This window comes from Sphaerodactylus townsendi, linkage group LG12 (assembly GCF_021028975.2).
Source record: "Sphaerodactylus townsendi isolate TG3544 linkage group LG12, MPM_Stown_v2.3, whole genome shotgun sequence".
Taxonomy (NCBI): domain Eukaryota; kingdom Metazoa; phylum Chordata; class Lepidosauria; order Squamata; family Sphaerodactylidae; genus Sphaerodactylus; species Sphaerodactylus townsendi.
Genome location: NC_059436.1, coordinates 31400096 through 31418731, shown reverse-complemented (window position 1 = coordinate 31418731; position 18636 = coordinate 31400096). Strand labels below are relative to the sequence as shown.

The window sequence follows — 18636 nt, the reverse complement described above, 5'->3', positions numbered from 1 at the left end:
AAAAGTTGATCCTGTCACCTCCCCAGCCTTCCAGTCTCACTGTTTTCTGATCACTTGCAGAACATGGGGAGACCCACTTGCTTTTCAGGGCAGCCTCTAATGATCACTTCTTGTACCTTACTTCTCGTAGTTGCTTAACCAATCTTCTGGCCCCCAATCCCCTCTCTAACTGCCTGCTGTGAAGGACAGGATTTACATAGAGGTTTTTTTTAGACTTCTGTCCCATGACTCTCAGTTCATACCGATAATCCCAAGGGTCTAAGCCCTATAAACCAAACTTCTGGTAGACTGCCACTGCTCCAGATGTTCATTAACAAGCCTCTGGAGATGCCTTGAAGTTTTCTTGTAAAAAGTACAAAAGAACCCCAGTATTGTCTGGGTTTAATCATGATAACATGACTAACAGCAACATATAGAAGGTTGAATGCGAAACCCTCAGGCTCAAAATGGCAACTCCAAAGGAATATTAATTAATGTCAGGGTTGAACAAACTTATAAATTGTAAGTACCTTTTTAAACATTCAAGGAAGCCTGCTGCATTCCTCCCTGAATTCTTTTTCCAAATCTCTGAATTCAGCTGATTCTTTAATGCTACTAATACATTTAATTTTATACATTTTAAATGGCTGGTTCAACCTTTTTTTAATCGACCGAATAGCCTTCTTATATGTGAATTTCTTACAATAAAAAATCTACTTCCCCAAGTTGTGAACAGGCTGCCATCAGCCTGTATTGTTTTGACTTCCTTATTGCAGGACTAGAAGAGATGTCAGTCTTTTCTTTTCAAATCAATGAGACTTAAAATGATCTTCCCACTGGCGCTCACACCACTCCTCTAAATTTATTGCAAACCAAGTTTCCCCACCTGGCCCAGAAGGAATGTCTGCACACTGGTCTTTTCTTTTACTCATTTTAGAAATCAACTGGATTTTTGCTTTAATTGATCAATGTGTTGTTTTCATCAACAGTGTCACTCTTTGTGGTGGGTTTTCCGGGCTGAGTGGCCATGGTCTTGTGGATCTTGTTCATGTTTCACCTGCATCTGTGGCTGGCATCTTCAGAGGTGTATCACAGAGGGAAGTCTGTTACACATTGTGTCCAGTGAGAAGGGAATGTTTTAGTGGGGTATGTATTGTCATGTCCCTGGGTGGAGAACCAATCAGTAAGTGTTTGGGTGGAACTTGCTATGCAAAGTCTAAGCCCTATAAACAAAACTTCTGGTAGACAACCACTGCTCCAGATGTTCATTAACAAGCCTCTGGAGATGCCTTACACCTCTGAAGCTGCCAGCCACAGATGCAGGTGAAACATTAGGAACAAGATCCACCAGACCACGGCCACACAGCCGGGAAAACCCACCACAGCCAGCTGAATCCGGCCATGAAAGCCTTCGACAATACAGCATCACTCTTTGTTTATGTATGTAGCCATGAGTATGTGGCAAGGTGGTGGTAAGGGAATGATAGGCAACGACGTCATTTCCTTGCATCATTTGAGTTCCACAGGCTTGAGATTCAAATGGTAGTAGGCCAAAAATCTGTGTGTGGGTGTATCTAGATGGTGGGTCTAATTACTGCATTAAGATGAAAAGCCAACTGGTGGCTGCAACAGGTGAGAGGCTGTTTGGTCTGCCCAGGGATCTACATTCTGTGTAAAGCCCACCACACCTCCTTCATAGGGATGCTTTGAATTTCATCATGAATGTGTTCAACAGCTGAATTTATTATGCTGGGCTGTAACTGCTGCGAGGAAAGATGGTATGGTATAACATGATCTAGTCAGATCTTGGAAGTTAAGTAGAGTCAGTGCTGGTATGGGAGGTCACCAAGGAAGACTCAATAGAGCAAAGCAACGGCAAATTATCTCTGCTTCTCACTTGCCTTGACATTCCTTTAATGGGGTTGCCTTAAGTCACTTGATAATTGATGGTGTTTGCACACACACACACAGACAATGTGTGAGTTTGTGTACGTGTATATGTAGTGTGATGATCAGATTTGAGCTGATCATAAGGTCTGTTCAGTTCTGAATTACTCAAATGGCTGCCAAACAGTTTTGCATAACAATTCTGTTGCACAAAAATTCTGCTGATCCAGACAGATAGGTAGCCATTTGTACTGCTGAGGACTACTGCAACGAGTACCAAATGACAGAATTCTTGTTTAATGCAGAATTTGTGTGTGTGTCTCGTTTATATGATTTGTGGCTGATTTAACTGCCTATTTAAGCAACTGTCCACTGAGTAGAGCAACAACATAGCAAGACGGCAGGGAGGGAAGTGGATCTTTATCAGGCCAACAAAAAGCCAGTTGCATTGTTAGGAAACAATACATTGAAGCAAGCTGGCCAACAGCCATGAACCAATCAATGAATAGTCTGTCAAAAATTGGCTCCCTGTTTGCAACTGGAGAACAGTACCTGAGCTAAAATGGCAAATATTTGCACATCCGTGCTTCTATATTGTGGGTATTATGTATGTATGTGAATCGAGGCAGCCTATGAGAGGCCTTCGGATCCTTGCTGAATAGAAGCTGATGAATTGTAGCAGTCTGGTGCTACCAATGACTACCCTAATGGGTGAATTCTGTACCATACATTTCTAGTCACTCGAATTTCCCCCCTGTAATGTTGCCTGTTCTGTCCTCTTTCTCTTGCCCAGGAAATGCAATTCAGGCTTTTGGCAATGGCACAGACATCAGCCCTCCCCCCAAGATCCCCCCATTGCCCCCCATCAACCCCACTCCCAAGATGGAGAACCCTTTGCCAGATGACATCAATGACAGCAACACCATCTATGACACGAGTATGATCACCACCTGCACCTCCATTCAGGTAAGACCACTGTGATGGTGCCCAGGTAGATCCTAAGCTGTTCCGCTGCCCAAGGCACAAACCGATCGTTTTAACAAATCCAAGCAGCCATCTCAGACATCCTCCAGCCTTGCAGGTGCCAGCAAGGCTATTTCTTTTATTGCCAAGGGTGACGTGTCAGCTCTGAGCTGGGCCTGACAAGATGTATGTAATGTCTTTTCAACAGACTTCAAAGAATAAAGTCTCTTCTGCTTCTGTGCCCCTCCTGGAATCATGCCCTTTGAAAGAAATAATGATATCGGAAGTCTTTCAAAACCGCTCTCCCAAGCCAGCATTTTTAATCATCAGCCTGGTGACTGCCCTTAGAGCAGAGTTTTTTGCCCTTCCGACAGGAAAAGCAAGAGAAAGCGTGGGCTCCAGAGTCCCGCCAGGGGTATCTGGATCTTTCCATCCAAAGTGTGAAGCTTCAGAACACAGAAGGAGCAGAAGGATTCCCCCCTCCCAAAAAGTGGATGACACAAATGCTTAGTACCTGTAGCGTGTTAGTTCTCAAGAGCTAAAGCCAAGGTGTGACTTCATAGAATGATAGAGTTGGAAGTCCAACCCTCTGCTCCACACGGGATCAGCTTACAGCGTCCCTGACAAATGTTTGTACAGCTTCCAGGGCGGGGGAGCTCGCCACCTCCCTAGCAGCCGATCCTTTGCTCAAATTCCCTCAGGAGACGGGCACTGAAAGATGCTCCACTTGCCCTCTATGGCCTTGTTGGCCGTTTGAGTGTTCTTGTTTGCTGTGGGAGCAGAATCCTTTCCTCAGCCTGGCAAGCAGATGCGAAGGCAGCAATGTCACCCTTGGGCAGCCTCTAATTAGATCCGGCATGCCTGAGAAATTACATCTTATGTTTCTCGTTACCGCTGCATGAGACAATCAGCAGCTCAATTTCATGGTAGAGTTCCAGTGCATCACGGGCCCAGCGCTGCTTTTGTGGGCACCTCTGCTGCCTTTGGTGGCAGAATCAGGCCTCCTCCTAAAGAGCAAGTCTTGTGCGATGCAGAATCGTTCTATCCATTAACACCATTTTTTTTGCCCGCTTGGCCGTCTGATTCACTGCCTGCTGTGGAAATGGGGGCATTTATTACAAAGGTGTTATGAGGGAGCTCTGCTAGGCTAACCCCCAGTAATCATGGTTTTATCTCTGCTTTGTTTGAACCTTTGCTCTCAACAAATGGCTGTCCCACTCAAACCCATCCAACTCAGTTACAGCAAACTGGATGCCTTAACCCACAGGTGACAAACTTGCGGCCCTCCAGGTGTTATGGACTAAAGTTCCCATCATCCCCTGCCAGCATCATGCATCCCCTGCCAGCATCCCCTGCCATCATCAGCATCATACGTGGATGTTCGTTTAAACTGTTAAGCTGTTCCCATTTCTGGTGCTCCTTCTTGAGGAAGGGGAGAGGCCTAGTCCATTTCAGAGAGAGGTTCCCATGACATAGGAATCAGCCTTGCAGGAACTCCCCCCGCCCAGTTCTCGGTGTCTAGATTACTGGTGCCACATGCTTCCACAAGATCCTACCTTACTCTCCTCAACAAATACTCAGGTAGCACTGGCAATCACTAAGGTAATATGAAGTGGAAAGGGCAACAAAATCTACCTCTTAACATTGAGTGTGATTCTAACTGGGGGCAGAAAACTTATCAAGAAGCTTATCAAGAAACCTGTAATTCAGTTCTAGAGCTGTATCCTCACTTCCTGGGTTGAGAGGAAGGTTCTCTTCAATGAGTGTTCTCTCTCCTTACCCTAGCTCTATATCACAGGAGTCAAACTCTCGGCCCTCCAGATGTTATGCACTACAGTTCCCATCATCCCTTGCCAGCAGGGATGATGGGAACTGTAGTCAATAACATCTGGAGGGCCAAGAGTTTGACACCTATGCTCTATATTCATTGCTCCAGCTGTGCCTCACTCTTGCACCAGCAAAGTGTTCTCCCCCCCGCCCCGGAATACCAAATTTGTCCCTCCTTTGGGCAGGGTATGACTTGATCCTTTTTCAGTCTTCTTACTCTATGATAGCCTTTTCATAACTTACAATGAATGCATGTACAGTTCTTTACAGTATGATTTTTCCTAGACATGGGTCACGTAATTCATATGTTACATTCATTGCATGTATGGGTGAACATGTGATTGAATCTGCACATTTATCCAGGTACTTGTCCCTGGTTTAATTTCCGATGTGAGCACACAGTGGCAGTTTCTTACAAGCAGATGTTCACTGTAACATGTGAACTGGGCTAACACCATTTGCCTACCACTGCAAGTGTCACTGCATTGATGAAGAACTTCCAGTCTTGGTGCAATAAATGCCTTTGTCCTTTTTTTCTCTAAAAAAGGGAGCCTTTCCTTTTGCTTTTCCCTGCAAACCTTTTCTGACTGTTCCACTGTGTGTGTAGTGCACATTAAACAAGCAGACTGCCTCTGTCCCTCCCCCGCCAGTGCAGGTGCCTTGTAATTGCAGGTCTGTGATGAGAATGAAAATGGTCCAGTGCCCTTGTGCAGCCAGCTGCACAAGGACAGTGGAAACTGGGGGCTGAAGGAATGGCTGAGAGGGTCATGGCTGCTTTCAAGGGCAAGGCTAGCCCCACGAGGAGCCCCAGTCAGAATGTAGGCGCCACTTGACAGATTTTGCTGAAAAACAGAATGACCTGTGTGAATCCAACCAGATAGCAGGGGAAAATATTTCATTCTGCAAATTGGAAACGGAAGAGGAAGAACACTATCTCAGAATTTTCAAGAGGAATCACCTACCTCTCACACCTGGGCATTATTTGCTACTGAATTTTCCCCAAATAAAATTTCATGAAATGGAGGGGAAGTTTCAATGCAGGTCGTTTCCGCACTGAAAAATCATACCTGTGTACCACCATTTTTAAAAAAACCTGGGTCTTTTTTATCCCGGGGTGTTCATTCGCATGGCTGCCCATTTTGTGAAGGAATCCAGTGAAGACCGGGAGGAAATACTCCAGTTTGTTTCGCACAAGCCTGGGACTTCTGTATTTACATTGCAAGCTTATTTGAGCATGCCTGGTGTCCCACATTCTGATTGGCTGTTGTTTTTGAGTGGCAGCTGCAAGCTTATTTGAGCATGTGCGGTGTCCCACATTCTGATTGGCTGTTGTTTTTGATTGGGAGCTGCAAGCTTATTTGAGCATGTGCGGTGTCCCACATTCTGATTGGCTGTTGTTTTTGATTGGGAGCTTGAATGAACTGCAGGCCAGGAGATCAGGTGGCTGGGTAGGAAAAATCAACTGGTCCTGCTCCCGATTGGTATTTGCACTGTAGCAGGCTCTAGCAGGCTCACCCTGGAGTTTTTTAAATTTGGTGGTTTTGAATACCCTGGGATAAAGAAATATCATGGGGCAAATCCGCTTTAGGACCAGGAACCGTGTGGAATTGTTGTACAGAACGGTGCATTTCTCTTGCTCAACCCAGGATATTTTGACCTTTCAGAAATGGCCATAGACACACTAACATCACATTTTTTGGTGAATAGCTGGTAGAAGTTTTGAAGGACATCGGTCTTTTAGGATTTTAATGGGGTTCTTCTTGAGACCAAAATTAATCTGAGTTTGGGAAAAAAAAGGAGGGCAAGAGATGCCTTTTTGATGGTTCCCCACAAAATGGTGTCACTCTCATTGTCACTTTACTCAGAGGCTTCCCGATAGCAAAACATAAAAGAGATACTTTGAATGTGAATCACAACTGTCCTTTCCTTCTCTGCCTTCAGAGGATTTTTTTTCAAAGCTTGGGTTGCTCTGAAGTCTCAGCTGAAGGATACAGTGATGCTCTCTCTGACAAGCATTTGCACCTCTTGAAAGGAAAGAATCTGTCCATGTTTAAGAAACAAGGAAGGGGGCAGAGAGAAAATTGCCCAAAATGTCTCCAAGTGGCCACTCCATCAGGGACAATGTTGGTTCAGAGGCCTTGCACCTCCTATTCCTTTCTTTGGCCATATCCCAATGGCTCCTTTCCCCTTCTTGCATTGGAAGAGCAGCAGTTACTCCCTCTGCAAGTGAATGGGTTCAACATCTACCCCTGTCTCCACCACTGTATATAGGTCACTCTCCTGAAATTAGAACAAGGCAGGGAGAGAGGCCCCTTGGTTCTTATCCAAGGTGTGTGAATCCCTAATTTTTTCCAGCTCAAGAAAAAACTTTACTGGGATCTCTCAGCTCTCTTGTCTGACTTACTAAAATCCAAATACCCTTATGGTCTTCCTACCTGGGAAGAGGAGTGTTGTGGCAACAGGGCCTGACCAGGAATAGGGCTGACTGCAAAGGATGGACACTGGCAAGGGGAGTGGGAAGGTGGAAGAAGAGGAGTGGGAAGGGAGGAAGGGAAGGTGAATGACAGGTGAGGCAGCATTGGAAAGGCAGCCTTAGCTTTACACTATGGAAACACTACTGGTGAGATTCCTGTTTGCAGTTCTGATGTCACAGAGACAATTTCTGGGGGGAATTGCTACCATTAGAGATGGAGCACTCACAAGGACATGTGGGGTCACATGTCTCCGGGTGCATGCCAGCTGGTCATGTGTGGAGTAGAAAATTGCCCCCACGCCCCTCCCCTCAGCCCTGCCAGGCTGCTCCTTCAAGAACAACCTGGTGGGGCCAGACCAAGGGGCAACCCACAGTAGGCTCCTGCTGGCTAAGGTAAGTGGGGCGTGGGGGACACACACCCGTAGCAGGTACTGCCCTGGGCTCCATCCCCCCCACGCCTCTGGCTACCATGCTGAATTTTGTCACACTTCTTTCATATCAGGTCATTTTTGAATCCCTATCCTTTCCTCTTTTGTCTGTGAACTGGGCCATAGTTAACCCAAACTGATACTCCTCATAGCAATCCAAGTGTCGTGGTAAGAGATATCTCACTCACCACCCTTCTCGGAAACAAAACGACAGGCTGGCAATTAATTTCCTAAATGAGCAGCTGAAGTAGGAAAGAAGGGGTCATCAGCTGACTGATGTTTACCTCAAGGCACAAATCCCTTTTAAAGCCGGGAATGCAAGTGACTTAGGATCATTTTCAGCTCTGTTGTAAATATCCTGTATTTTTTAATCTTATCTTTTGTGGCAGTTGGAAGGACTAACAAAGGAACTAATTAACTTGGCTGACCTCGTGCTGTGCTGATGCGCATTTTCGCTGGTTTCACCCTAAATGCACAATTCCTTTACAAGTGGTTCCTGGAAATTAAGTTTTTTATCTGTACAAGTTTCCAAAAACCAAGGATTTTTTTTCATAGCATCTTGTAAGCTGTTCAGGACCTCAGGCTGTTTTATGTTGGGGGGGGGGGGCTGGGAGGCAGAGGTCCTCCTACATGAAAAAATGATGCTAAGCCTGCATGGAGCAATATGTAATTGGTAGGATTGTTAACCACCAGGTGGTGGCTGGAGAGCTCCTCTACTACTGCTGATCTCCAGGTGACAGATATCAGAGTCAGCTGGAGAAAAGATCTGCTTAGTGGATTTCTGACCGGAGCTGGAACTTGGAGGCCGAGCCAAAGTAGAAAGTTGGAGCCAGTCAGCCCATCTGCTCAGTTTAAACCTAGGCTCTGTGTGACTTGGGCTGAGCCTAGCTAAACCCAGCACTGAATGCCCCCCAACCCTAAACTCCACGTGGAGTTTGGGGCATGGCTAGTCTACACCGGCCAGCTCAGCATTCAACTGTGTCCCTGCTCCCAACTCTATGAGGAGTTTGGGTGGGGATGCAGTTTGGGGGGAAGGGTGACTCGACAACATGTCCTCCCATGCATGACCTGGCCAAATGGCGGGTGGGGTGGGCAGTTGTGCTTCCCCCGGGTGCCATTTTAGTCAGTTACACCCCTGGTAATAGGGAATACTGTGGTGTGAACTAACTTGATCTTTGTCTCCAGTGACACATCCTTACACCTAGGAGTCAATTCTAGCTCCTTCATGGCTGCCCTTCCCAGTTTCAATCTCCTTCTGGTTTCTTGGTTGTGATCTCCCCTTTGATTGATAATGAAGCCAAGGAAAAGAAAGTCCAGAACAATTTCAATTTCCTCACTGTGACCCTTAAAGTTGAGTAATTCTCCAGTAGTCTGCTTGATGTTCAGCTGTAGACCTGCTTTGGCATTTTCTGCTTTAACTATTATCAGTAGTCATTTCAAGTCTTTGCCATTTTCTGCCAGTAATGTGGTATCACTGACATATCTCCAATTGTTAATGTTCCTCCATCATCATCTAAATCTAATACACCTTTCCTTATGATATGTTCTGCATGTGAAGAGACAAGGAGATAAAATACATCTTTGTCTGACACCTATGACAATTGGAAACCATTCTGTTTCTCCATGTTCTGTCCTAACAGTAGCCTCTTGTCCTGAGTACAGGTTGCGCATCAAAACAATCAGATGGCTTTGGTGCACCCATTTCCTTTAAAACCAACTGTAGATTTTCATAATACACAGTCAAAAGCTTTGCTGTAATCTATGAACACAAGCTGAATGTTCTTCTGAAATTCTCTCATATGGTCCAGTATCCAATGTTAATTTGTGCCCTTTCCTTTTCTGAATCCAGATTGAACAGAAGGCCTTTCTCTTGTATATTCTTGAGATAAACAGATTGAGTCACAATCCTTGTTGCTTTGGACATGTGTTTACCATGTCAGGGAATCAGGTGACCAGTATTTTTCCACACGACAGGCAGATTAAGGTGTTTTTTTCCCCACATGACGTTGTAATGATGGGGAAAGCTTTAGTTTCTGAATGTCTATTTTTGTGCTTTTATTTAAATCTCCTCCACAAACAAATCCTGCTTGGTGCCGGGCAAATAAGCCCCCCTTTTATAACTCCAGGGATCTGAGTGAGATCAACAGGTAATAGCTTGATAGTTTTCTTGTAGCAGCTCTTTCACCACCGAAACAGGGTTTGTGCAGTGTGTCTTAAATTGTGTAGTGTGGTTTGCTTCTCTCTGAGATGGAGGTCTGCCCCAGCCCATACTTGTGTTGCTTCAATGCCAGTCTTATTCTGTCTCCACAGGAACATGTGCTGAAGCTAAACAAGTCCAAAGAGCAGAGTCCTTGCTTCCCAGAGGTAGGTATTTCTGGCAGCTGGAGCCAGGCCTAGATGATGTGTTTGGCAAGCAATACATCACAACTTCAATGACTTTTTCTTGCTCTTTCACTGCCATTAACCAGTATGTAAGTGAAATTGAATTTACGTTTAATTTTATCTGCCATTTCGTTTGCCCACCCAACCCTATTTGAAGCTATCCTTTGGAAACTTCCTCACAGTCCTTTTCTCCACCAACACAAACATTCCGGTGTCACCTGCAAACACTCGTACCTTACTGCTCATTCCCAGTTCCAAATCCTTTCTGAGTAAATTAAATAGCACCAGCCCTGTCACAGATATCTCAGGAACTCTGGTGCTCACATTCTTCTATTGCACAAACTCAGTTTATTTTCTCTCTTCTGTAACCAGTTACCAATCAGTGTTAGCTCATGTCCTATTATCTCTTGTTAAATTTACTCAGAAGTTTTTTTTAATGAGGCATAGGCCCTTTCTGCACGGGCCATATACAGCATCCCAGGGATGGCAAAACGCAGCTGGTCCCTTGGGAGACCCGTTAGCATACAGGGACGCTACATGCTGGCTAGTGCAGCAGCTACGTGTCCTGGTGCTTTCCCCAGGCTGACATGAAGCCCGCACTCCCTAAAGAAACCTTTCAGCTTAAATAAAGTGCAAGGTTATTGAGAAACAGCGGCTTTCCAGAGGTGTGGTGTGAACCGCACCGCCAGGAAGCCACTGCTTTCCCCATTGGCTCCACTCACCTTCTTTTGCAGCGTCCCTCTAGAGGGCTGCAGAGACCCGCCCACACTGCCCTGTGACCTCTGGAGGTCGCAGGGCAGTGTGAGCGGGGTCTAAGCAGTCCTCCAGAGGGACGCTGCAAAAGAAGATGAGTGGGGGGAGACCATCGCGAGGCTGCTCTGCGCGGAGCCACCTCTCCGGCTGCAGGGGACATCAGGGCTGTGCGCACGCTAGTATGCGAACAGTCCCTTAGCCTCCGCTGGCATAAATTATGCCGGTGGAGATGCATTTCCGCCCGTGTGCGGAAAGGGCCATAGTGTTGAAAGCTTTATGGAAATCCAAGTGTACAGTGTCATCCTTGTCTACATACTTGTTGCCACTTTCAAAGAATCCTGAGATTGGGCTTCACTTTGCAAAAGCAATCCTAATTCCCGTTCAGCAAGGCTTATTCTTCTGTGTGTTTTTTTTTTTCACTTCACCTAGCATAGATATTAGGCTAACTGGTCTATAATCCCTCCTCCTTTTATTAACAATGGTGATATTGACTATTTTCCACTATTTTTGCACAGAGGCTGATGTTACATCAGCAGTGTCATTTTTGAATTCTTGGATGCATAAAATCTGGACCTGCTAATTTTTATTCTTTCAATTGGTCCTAGAACTTGCTAATTTGCTAATTTTTGCTTTTTGCTAATTTTTGCTAATTTTTATTCTTTCAATTGGTCCTAGAACTTCTTTTGGGACTCCCAGCAACTTTTCACACCTCTGAACAATTTGTTTCAGAGACAGGTGCCTGCCCAATATCTTCCATATGAAGGCAGAAGCAAAGGATTTGTCCAGTTTATCAGCTTCTCTAGTTCACATCTAATGGTCCATCAGTTTCACCTGTTCTGTTTCTAAGGAATTTAAAGAAGCTCTTGTTGCTTGTCCTATTCCTTCCAGCAATGTGTTCCCTAAGGTTCCTTCCGCACATGCAGAATAATGCACTTTCAATCCACTTTTAATTCACTTCGAAGCTGGATTTTACTGTGAGGAATAGCAAAATCCACTTTCAAACAATTGTGAAAGTGAACTGAATGTGCATTATTCTGCATGTGTGGAAGGGGCCACTGTCTCCACAAGCAAAATGAAGTACCTCCAGGTTGAAGCTTTTTTAAATAGCATCATCAGTGAATCATAGAGTTGTCAGTCTCCAGGGGGTGGTTGGAGATCTCCTACTATTACAACTAACCTCCAGGTCTCAGAAATCAGTTCACTGGAGAAAAATGGCTGTTTTGGAAGGTGTTATACCCAATTGGTGTTATACCCAGTTGAAGTCCTTTACCTCCCCAAACTCTGCCCTCCTTAGGCTCTCCCCGCAAATCTCCAGGTATTTCACAACCCAAAGCTGGCAACCCTAGTCAACAGGTGGGGCTAAGCAGAAGGGGAAAGCTCAGCCTAGATGGCAAAATCTTCTTGGGCACAGAAAGAGTGAATATTTTAGACATGACAAATGGCTGTTTCCAAGAACAGTTAAAGTGCTGAGTTGAAGTCAACAGACTTAGAAGGATATAGCTCTACTTAGAGGTCTACTGTTATTCCTGGATAGGCCCCTAGTCAGAAATGCTGTGGCAAGGGTGCATAAGTACACTGGGAGGTGGGGGTGGGCAGGGTTACCAGGTCCCTGATATCTTAGACCCTGGGAATCATTGGTGAGGTCTAGGGATGTCTTGGGGTTGATCATGGTGACGTCCCATTGAATACATGCATTAATAAAAGCAATTGTATAAATAGCCCTGTGTACCTACTATGGCCCTACTGTAACTATCTATTGACTATTCCGCTTCTTAAGGTAGCACTGGTCACCTGGCATTGACCAGCGATGCCTTTTCTATAGATGCTCCTAAGCTGTGGAATTGGCTCCCTAAAGAGGTGGGGGCATCTCTAGAAGATTTTAGGAGGTGATTCAATGTTATTTTATTTGCTAGGGGTTTTTTTTGTGTGGTTGAGACAGCAGTCATTTTGAAGAGGATTGTTTTTGTATTTTGTTTCATATTTGGCTCTGTAAACTAGCTTAAGCCACAGAGGAAAGGTAGGTTATAACTATTTTAATAAAAATAAATGAAAAGTGCTCTGGTGCCCTCATCTTGGCTTGGAGGCTTCTAGCATTGGTATATAAACACCAATCTCCCGTCCCTTTTTAAACACTCTCTCCATATATATTATTTTCTTTAACTCTCCTCCTATTAGGTTCCCTGGTGGCACAGGCAGGAGGAAAACCATTAAATCCTCCTGCCCCCAAGAAACCCCATAGGGAAAGGAACTTGTGCCATGAAAATTATGGTGCAAGTTTGGAGCCGACCGTGTTGTCGTTCAGGGGCTGAAAGCCTGGTGGAAGCCACCTGCAGTAGGTTCCACCTCTGGGTCCACTCCCAGAATGCCTCCTTCCCTGTCAGCCTGCAGATGAGAGCCATGACCACTCACACTTCCAGTAGCAGGCACTGCAAAACTCCATGGCATCCCCTAGAGGTGTGGGTGCCCTCACCACCAGCAGGGGTGCCTCTTATGCTGGCAGGGTGGACATCTCTGTTGGTGCGAGCCGATGCCACATCCGGTGGGGTAGCCCTTCTGGATTGGGTTCTCAGGCTCCTTGGGGTGGGGCCATTTTCTACTGTAGACTCCTCCACAATTTATTCTACCTCTACTAAGATGATCTGACAAATTTTCACTATCATCCTCTGGGGATGAGTTAATTGAACAGGAAGCTCCACTACTTCTGTCAGCGTTTCCCAGAGGAACTTTAAAAGCTGTTCTCAACCTTTTATATGCTAACTGCAAGCATCCTGGTTCCATTTTGGTTCAGTCGAAGCCCATCCATTCCGTAACTTCTTAGTTTGTCCCAAAATGTCACCCACTTTTCTCATAAATCTAAGTTCTTTCTAACAACACTGTCTCTTCCACGCATTGAGACTTCTGAACCTGTAGCACTTCTAAAACACCATCCTACAGGTCCTGGGCTTTAATACCCTACCTGGCAGCCTACATTTAACTCTTATTACCTCCCATGTACATTCCTTGCTGAAAAGAATCACTATATCTAATTTTCAGTGAAGCCAAATCCATGGACCGTTTAGTTCGAAGATTGGAGCCGTGAACAGACAAGACAGATATTTCTACAAACCTGGGGAAAGCCCCAGTTTGCAGAAAAGTATGAATTAAAAAAAATATGAGAGGGGGATTTTTAAACCTCTAAATAATAGGAGAGGAAACTGCACTGGGTCATGAATTCCCACATGTCCTCCCCTGCCACATCCCCACCACGCCCCCTCCGTGACTACAATGGCGATGCCCAGGACGAGCTGCCCCGGATGTCCCCATTGCATCCGCCTCTGCATCTGAACTTATAACTTCTTGAATTCTGATTGGAATTTTCAAGTCTAAATAAGACCTAAGATCTAAATAAAACATTTTATTCTAGTACATGTGACCCTTGTAGTCCCTGGTTAATGTCATTGTTGACTATTCCATTAGTTTGTTCATCCATTCCAGGGGTCTGCAACCTGCAGCTCTCCAGATGTTCATGGACTACAGTTCCCATCAGCCCCTGCCAGCATGTCCATGGACATCTGGAGAGCCGCAGGTTGCAGACCCCTGATCCATTCAGTAAGATCTGAGTGATGGTCTGCTTTCCATCTTGCTGCATCTGCTGTCACCATATATTTACAGCCTCATTGGGGGTGTAAGAAGGCCTTGAGAGAACAGGGCAGCCTTGCACTGTGCACTTTTGATCTCCCTGGGGCACTTACTGTGGCGGAGGAGGCAGATGCTCTTCAGCCCCATTGCCACAAAACCCAGATGTCTGGGCCATGAGCGGCTGCACTGGCATCCAAATTGGATGCCAGCATTTGGCAGGGCAGGCTGGGGGATTCCCAGTGTGGAGCTAATGTTAATTGGCTCCCACCCACGGTTTAAGGCTGGGAACGTAATGCCCTGGCCTTCAGACTTGTAAGTCTTGTAAGACCTATGGAGGGCTGTCCTGCAATGTGTGGGGAGGGGGTTGCATTTTTTTCGCTTCCTGTGCCACTGGAAAACCCTTTTGGAGGCAGCAGGACAATCCTGTAGAGACTCTGCATCCTGCTGCCGAGGGCTTTGGATGGGGCTGCCCCACCGTTCATTCTACGCTTTTGGTAATTATTTGGCAAAGTATTTCGTAAGTTGTTTTTCAGATCTAATACAAACTTGACTTTCAATATCTTTGTGCATTTCATCATGTATCATAATCCAATATTCCCCTTGCTTTTGGTCACGCCCAACACAATATGATAAAAGGTAGCATCTGCGATTTAGATGAAATTAAAAGATGCAGTCCAGGATCTTCCAGATCCTGAATTGGCCATTCTTGGTCATAGAGAGATCTGCGCCTTTGTCATTGCTGATCTCTTGAATCTGCCTGGTTCACTGCTGGGTGTGATAAAGACTCTGGCTGTCCCGCGTGGTTGAGTCTGAAACCATTCCCTTGGTTTAGCAATGAGGTGAGACCAGCTACAGTCATGCCAAGTTTTCCACATTAGTTCCTCCCTTCAGGTGGCCTCTGATGTCAGTCAAAGCTACAACCGGTGTCAGTTCCTTTGCAGCAGAACCAGGAAGTTTGTCTGCCTAACATGACTACTCCTTTTGGAATACTTTCCTGTGCAAAGGCAGAAACAACCCTTTCCGTAAATGTGCAGACCCATCAAGGAAACTGCTGAGCTGATCCTGTCTTTCTTGCCTCTCCTTTTCACCCCCCAGAAATCGCTGACCACCGATCTCATGCCAGAACAGAAGACGTTTGTGGACAAAAACAGATCCAGCAGCCGACATTCCATTACTGGAACCCTCTCTGCTCTCCCCTTCCTCTTTGTGAAAGTGGCATTATAAAAGGAAAAAAAATGGATTGAGGATGCTCAAGGGGGAACAAAATGAAATACACATACACACTTTCGCTCCCCCCTTTTCTCTCTGTCTCTTACACACACACACACAGACACACAGACACAGACACACAGACACACACAGACACACACAGACACACAGGCTCATTTTCTTCACACACACACACACACACACACACACACACACACACACACACACACACACACACACACAGAGGCTCATTTTCTTCTGGAGTGTCGACTTTTGAGAAGGCATAACATCTGCAGAGGTTTGCGCCAGGAACGTTTAAACTCTGCAAGAAGAGCTACACAGAGTGCGACCCGAAAATGTGGGGAGACCCCAGCCTGGGAATTTTGGCTTGTTTCCTTTCTAAGCACTGTTTGTTTCAAGTGTCCTAAGCAGGAGTCATGTCAAAAGGGAATCCTGTATATTGGAAAAATGCAACTGCCTTTGGAATCAGCCAGAAATGGATGCGTCTGCGTTGGGGAGACTTAGCAGAGTGCACCGGAAGAATCTCGACTTGTCACATTGCTCTGCAGAGCCAAAGGCAGCGATCCCCTTGTCTAGTCGCCCACCCTCATCCAGTCCTTCTCTGCTGCTTGAGAATTTGGTTTCCTTCCTGCCCTAAATCAGATCTGGCTTTCATTGATCCCCAGGGGACCCACAGAAGTGTCTTAACTTTCCAGTGCATCTTGGGGGATCCTTCAGTCAGATGAAGACTTGAGCAGGATCCTGGTCTTCTGCCGCTGTGGCAACCAACAGGCTGGAAATCCTGCCACTGAACACAGCCGTCCCTTGTGAAACAAGGAGAACATTTGCCGGTTTTTAGGGAGAGTCTCTTTCTACTATTACTTCTGCCCCATTATACACTGTTTTCTAATGTTTTAAAATCAGAGTGGAAAAAAGCACCCTCTGTTGTACGGTTGCCCCAGAGTGATGTCCTTGGGGAAGTCTTTTTTCCCTTCATTAGAATTCTGGTGGGATGGAAATAGCCATGTGTGGCAGCCAAATGTACTTTACTCTCTAGAGTTCCCTTCCCACTGGTTATATACATATCTAGCATATGTATATATACAGAGACCTATATCTCCATATATGTATGTATATACATAACCATATACATTTACCAAATGGCTTTCTTTTCTTTTCCTTTCCTTTTTTTAAATGATAAAAAGCAACAACAGTATCAACAACAAAAGTGTATTATTGTAAAGTTTATTTTTTTGTAAACAGTCTACCATGGGGGCAGGGGTGGGGAACCACCCCCCGGGACAATACACGGATCTTCGCCACCCCGTTGACTCTGGGGCGATGGCAAAAGAGGAGCAACCAGAATGCTTAATCAATAGCTAAAATAAAGATAACCAGATGCAAATTGTGTGCTGATTTGTTCACTGGCCCCTTCCACACAGTCCCAGATTCATTGCAAGGAAGAAGAAAAACATGGACTCTGGGGCGTAAAGCAGATGTGGGACTTGCAGAAAGAAACCCTCCTGTCCCTCTGTGAGTTGCTTTTTAGAAAGAGAGTGCAGGTGCTCCTCTAGTTTGCTTCTTAGTATGTATACCCACCTTAGAGAGGGGGTGGAGGGAGGGGTGGGGTTGCATGCCATAACTGTGTGTTACAAATCGCTGGATGAATTCATCTGATATGATGCCTGCATCCTATTTTGAAGGACACAAAACCTAACTATGCGTGTCACCGCTGATAGATACACTTGGATCCTGTCCAGCCATTGGGTTCTAGGAGATCCTGGTTGAAACTTAGATTCTGAGTCATGTCAGGGCCCAATTCAGATGAGAAGTGTGATCTGTGAGAAGAAGGGGCTCAACCTTGAAATATGTTCCTTATCTGAAGTGCCCCCATAGAGCTATTTGTCCCACTGGGCAACTTACATGTGGTCTGTCAGTACATATACATTTCCCCAACAGGACAAATAGTGCCTTCTGGGGCTGATTCAAGGAGATGGTCCAGGGGGAAACTTCAGGCTCCTTGCTTTAAATGCAGCAGCAACAGCAAGCCTTTATTGGCATAGAGTTGCTTTAAATGCTATGATCCCTAAACTCTCCTTGCCCCAAACACTATAATCCCCATGTCTGAGAATCTAAGTTTCATCTGGGAACTTGTCTGTCTGATGGGATCCAAGATGGACTCATAAAATGTGTAATACACACACAGGTCCCTCAGGCTTGAACAGGCTGTTAGTTTGCACATAAGATTTATCTGAGGATGCTGTATGTGCAACATCAGCTTCTACAACTGGTGAAAATTTGGACCTGTGGCCAGGTGCAACACAAAGGCTATGAATTTGGCCTGGTCGGCTGAATAGGACCTTCCGTCTACTGCATTTCAGGCTTTGGTTCCAGCCATTGACCTCTTGGGACGTGAGCTGAAGAACACTTTCCAGTTCTGGATCATGGCTTCTCTCAAGCTACTTTTGGAAGGTTAATAAAGATGGTGTGATCTACCATGTCCCATGCTCGTGTTAAGCAGAGTACAAATGCTATCATTACTAAAAGTACAGGGACCTAGACTGTGATACTTCAGACTGGGCTTGTGAATTATTTTTAGATGGTCACTGACTCTGTTGAACATGTAGACACTTTTTGAATTTGGAGGAGGAGGAGTTTGGATTTATATCCCCCCTTTCCTGTAAGGAGACTCAAAGGGGCTTACAATCTCCTTTCCTCTCCACCCTCCCCCCCACAACAAACACCCTGTGAGGTGGGTGGGGCTGAGAGAGCTCCGAAGAGCTGTGCTCCTTCAGTAGCCCAAGGTCACCCAGCTGGTGTGTGTTAGAGTGCACAGGCAAATCTAGACTATTTTCCTTATCTGAGGTGCCCCCATAAGCCTCCCCAGATAAGCCTCCACAGCCCAAGTGGCAGAGCGGGGAATCAAACCCAGTTTTCTACTGCGTGAGGTGCCACCACAAAAATGCTGCCATGGATACAGGACCAATCTCAAAGTGTTGATAAGATATTGGAAATGTTCAAGTCAAGCCTCACTCCAGGCTAAAGGCTTCTGAATGGGTGTTCCCTGCTGATGCCAAGGTGATGCCTCCTTGGCTCCCCTGAAATAACTCTTGTGCT

At 45.6% G+C, this 18636-nt stretch overlaps 1 protein-coding gene across 1 annotated transcript in view; it reads left to right on the top strand.

The window, feature by feature from the left end:
* GFRA2 (GDNF family receptor alpha 2) overlaps positions 1 to 16924 on the top strand; it is a 96439-nt gene extending 79515 nt beyond the window's left edge. The window contains exons 7-9 of the mRNA XM_048513274.1: positions 2660 to 2832; positions 9868 to 9921; positions 15406 to 16924. Of these exons, the coding sequence (XP_048369231.1) occupies positions 2660 to 2832; positions 9868 to 9921; positions 15406 to 15534 (356 nt within the window). The 3' untranslated portion in view covers positions 15535 to 16924. The remainder of the gene's footprint in view (positions 1 to 2659; positions 2833 to 9867; positions 9922 to 15405) is intronic.
* The last annotated feature ends 1712 nt before the right edge of the window (positions 16925 to 18636 follow it).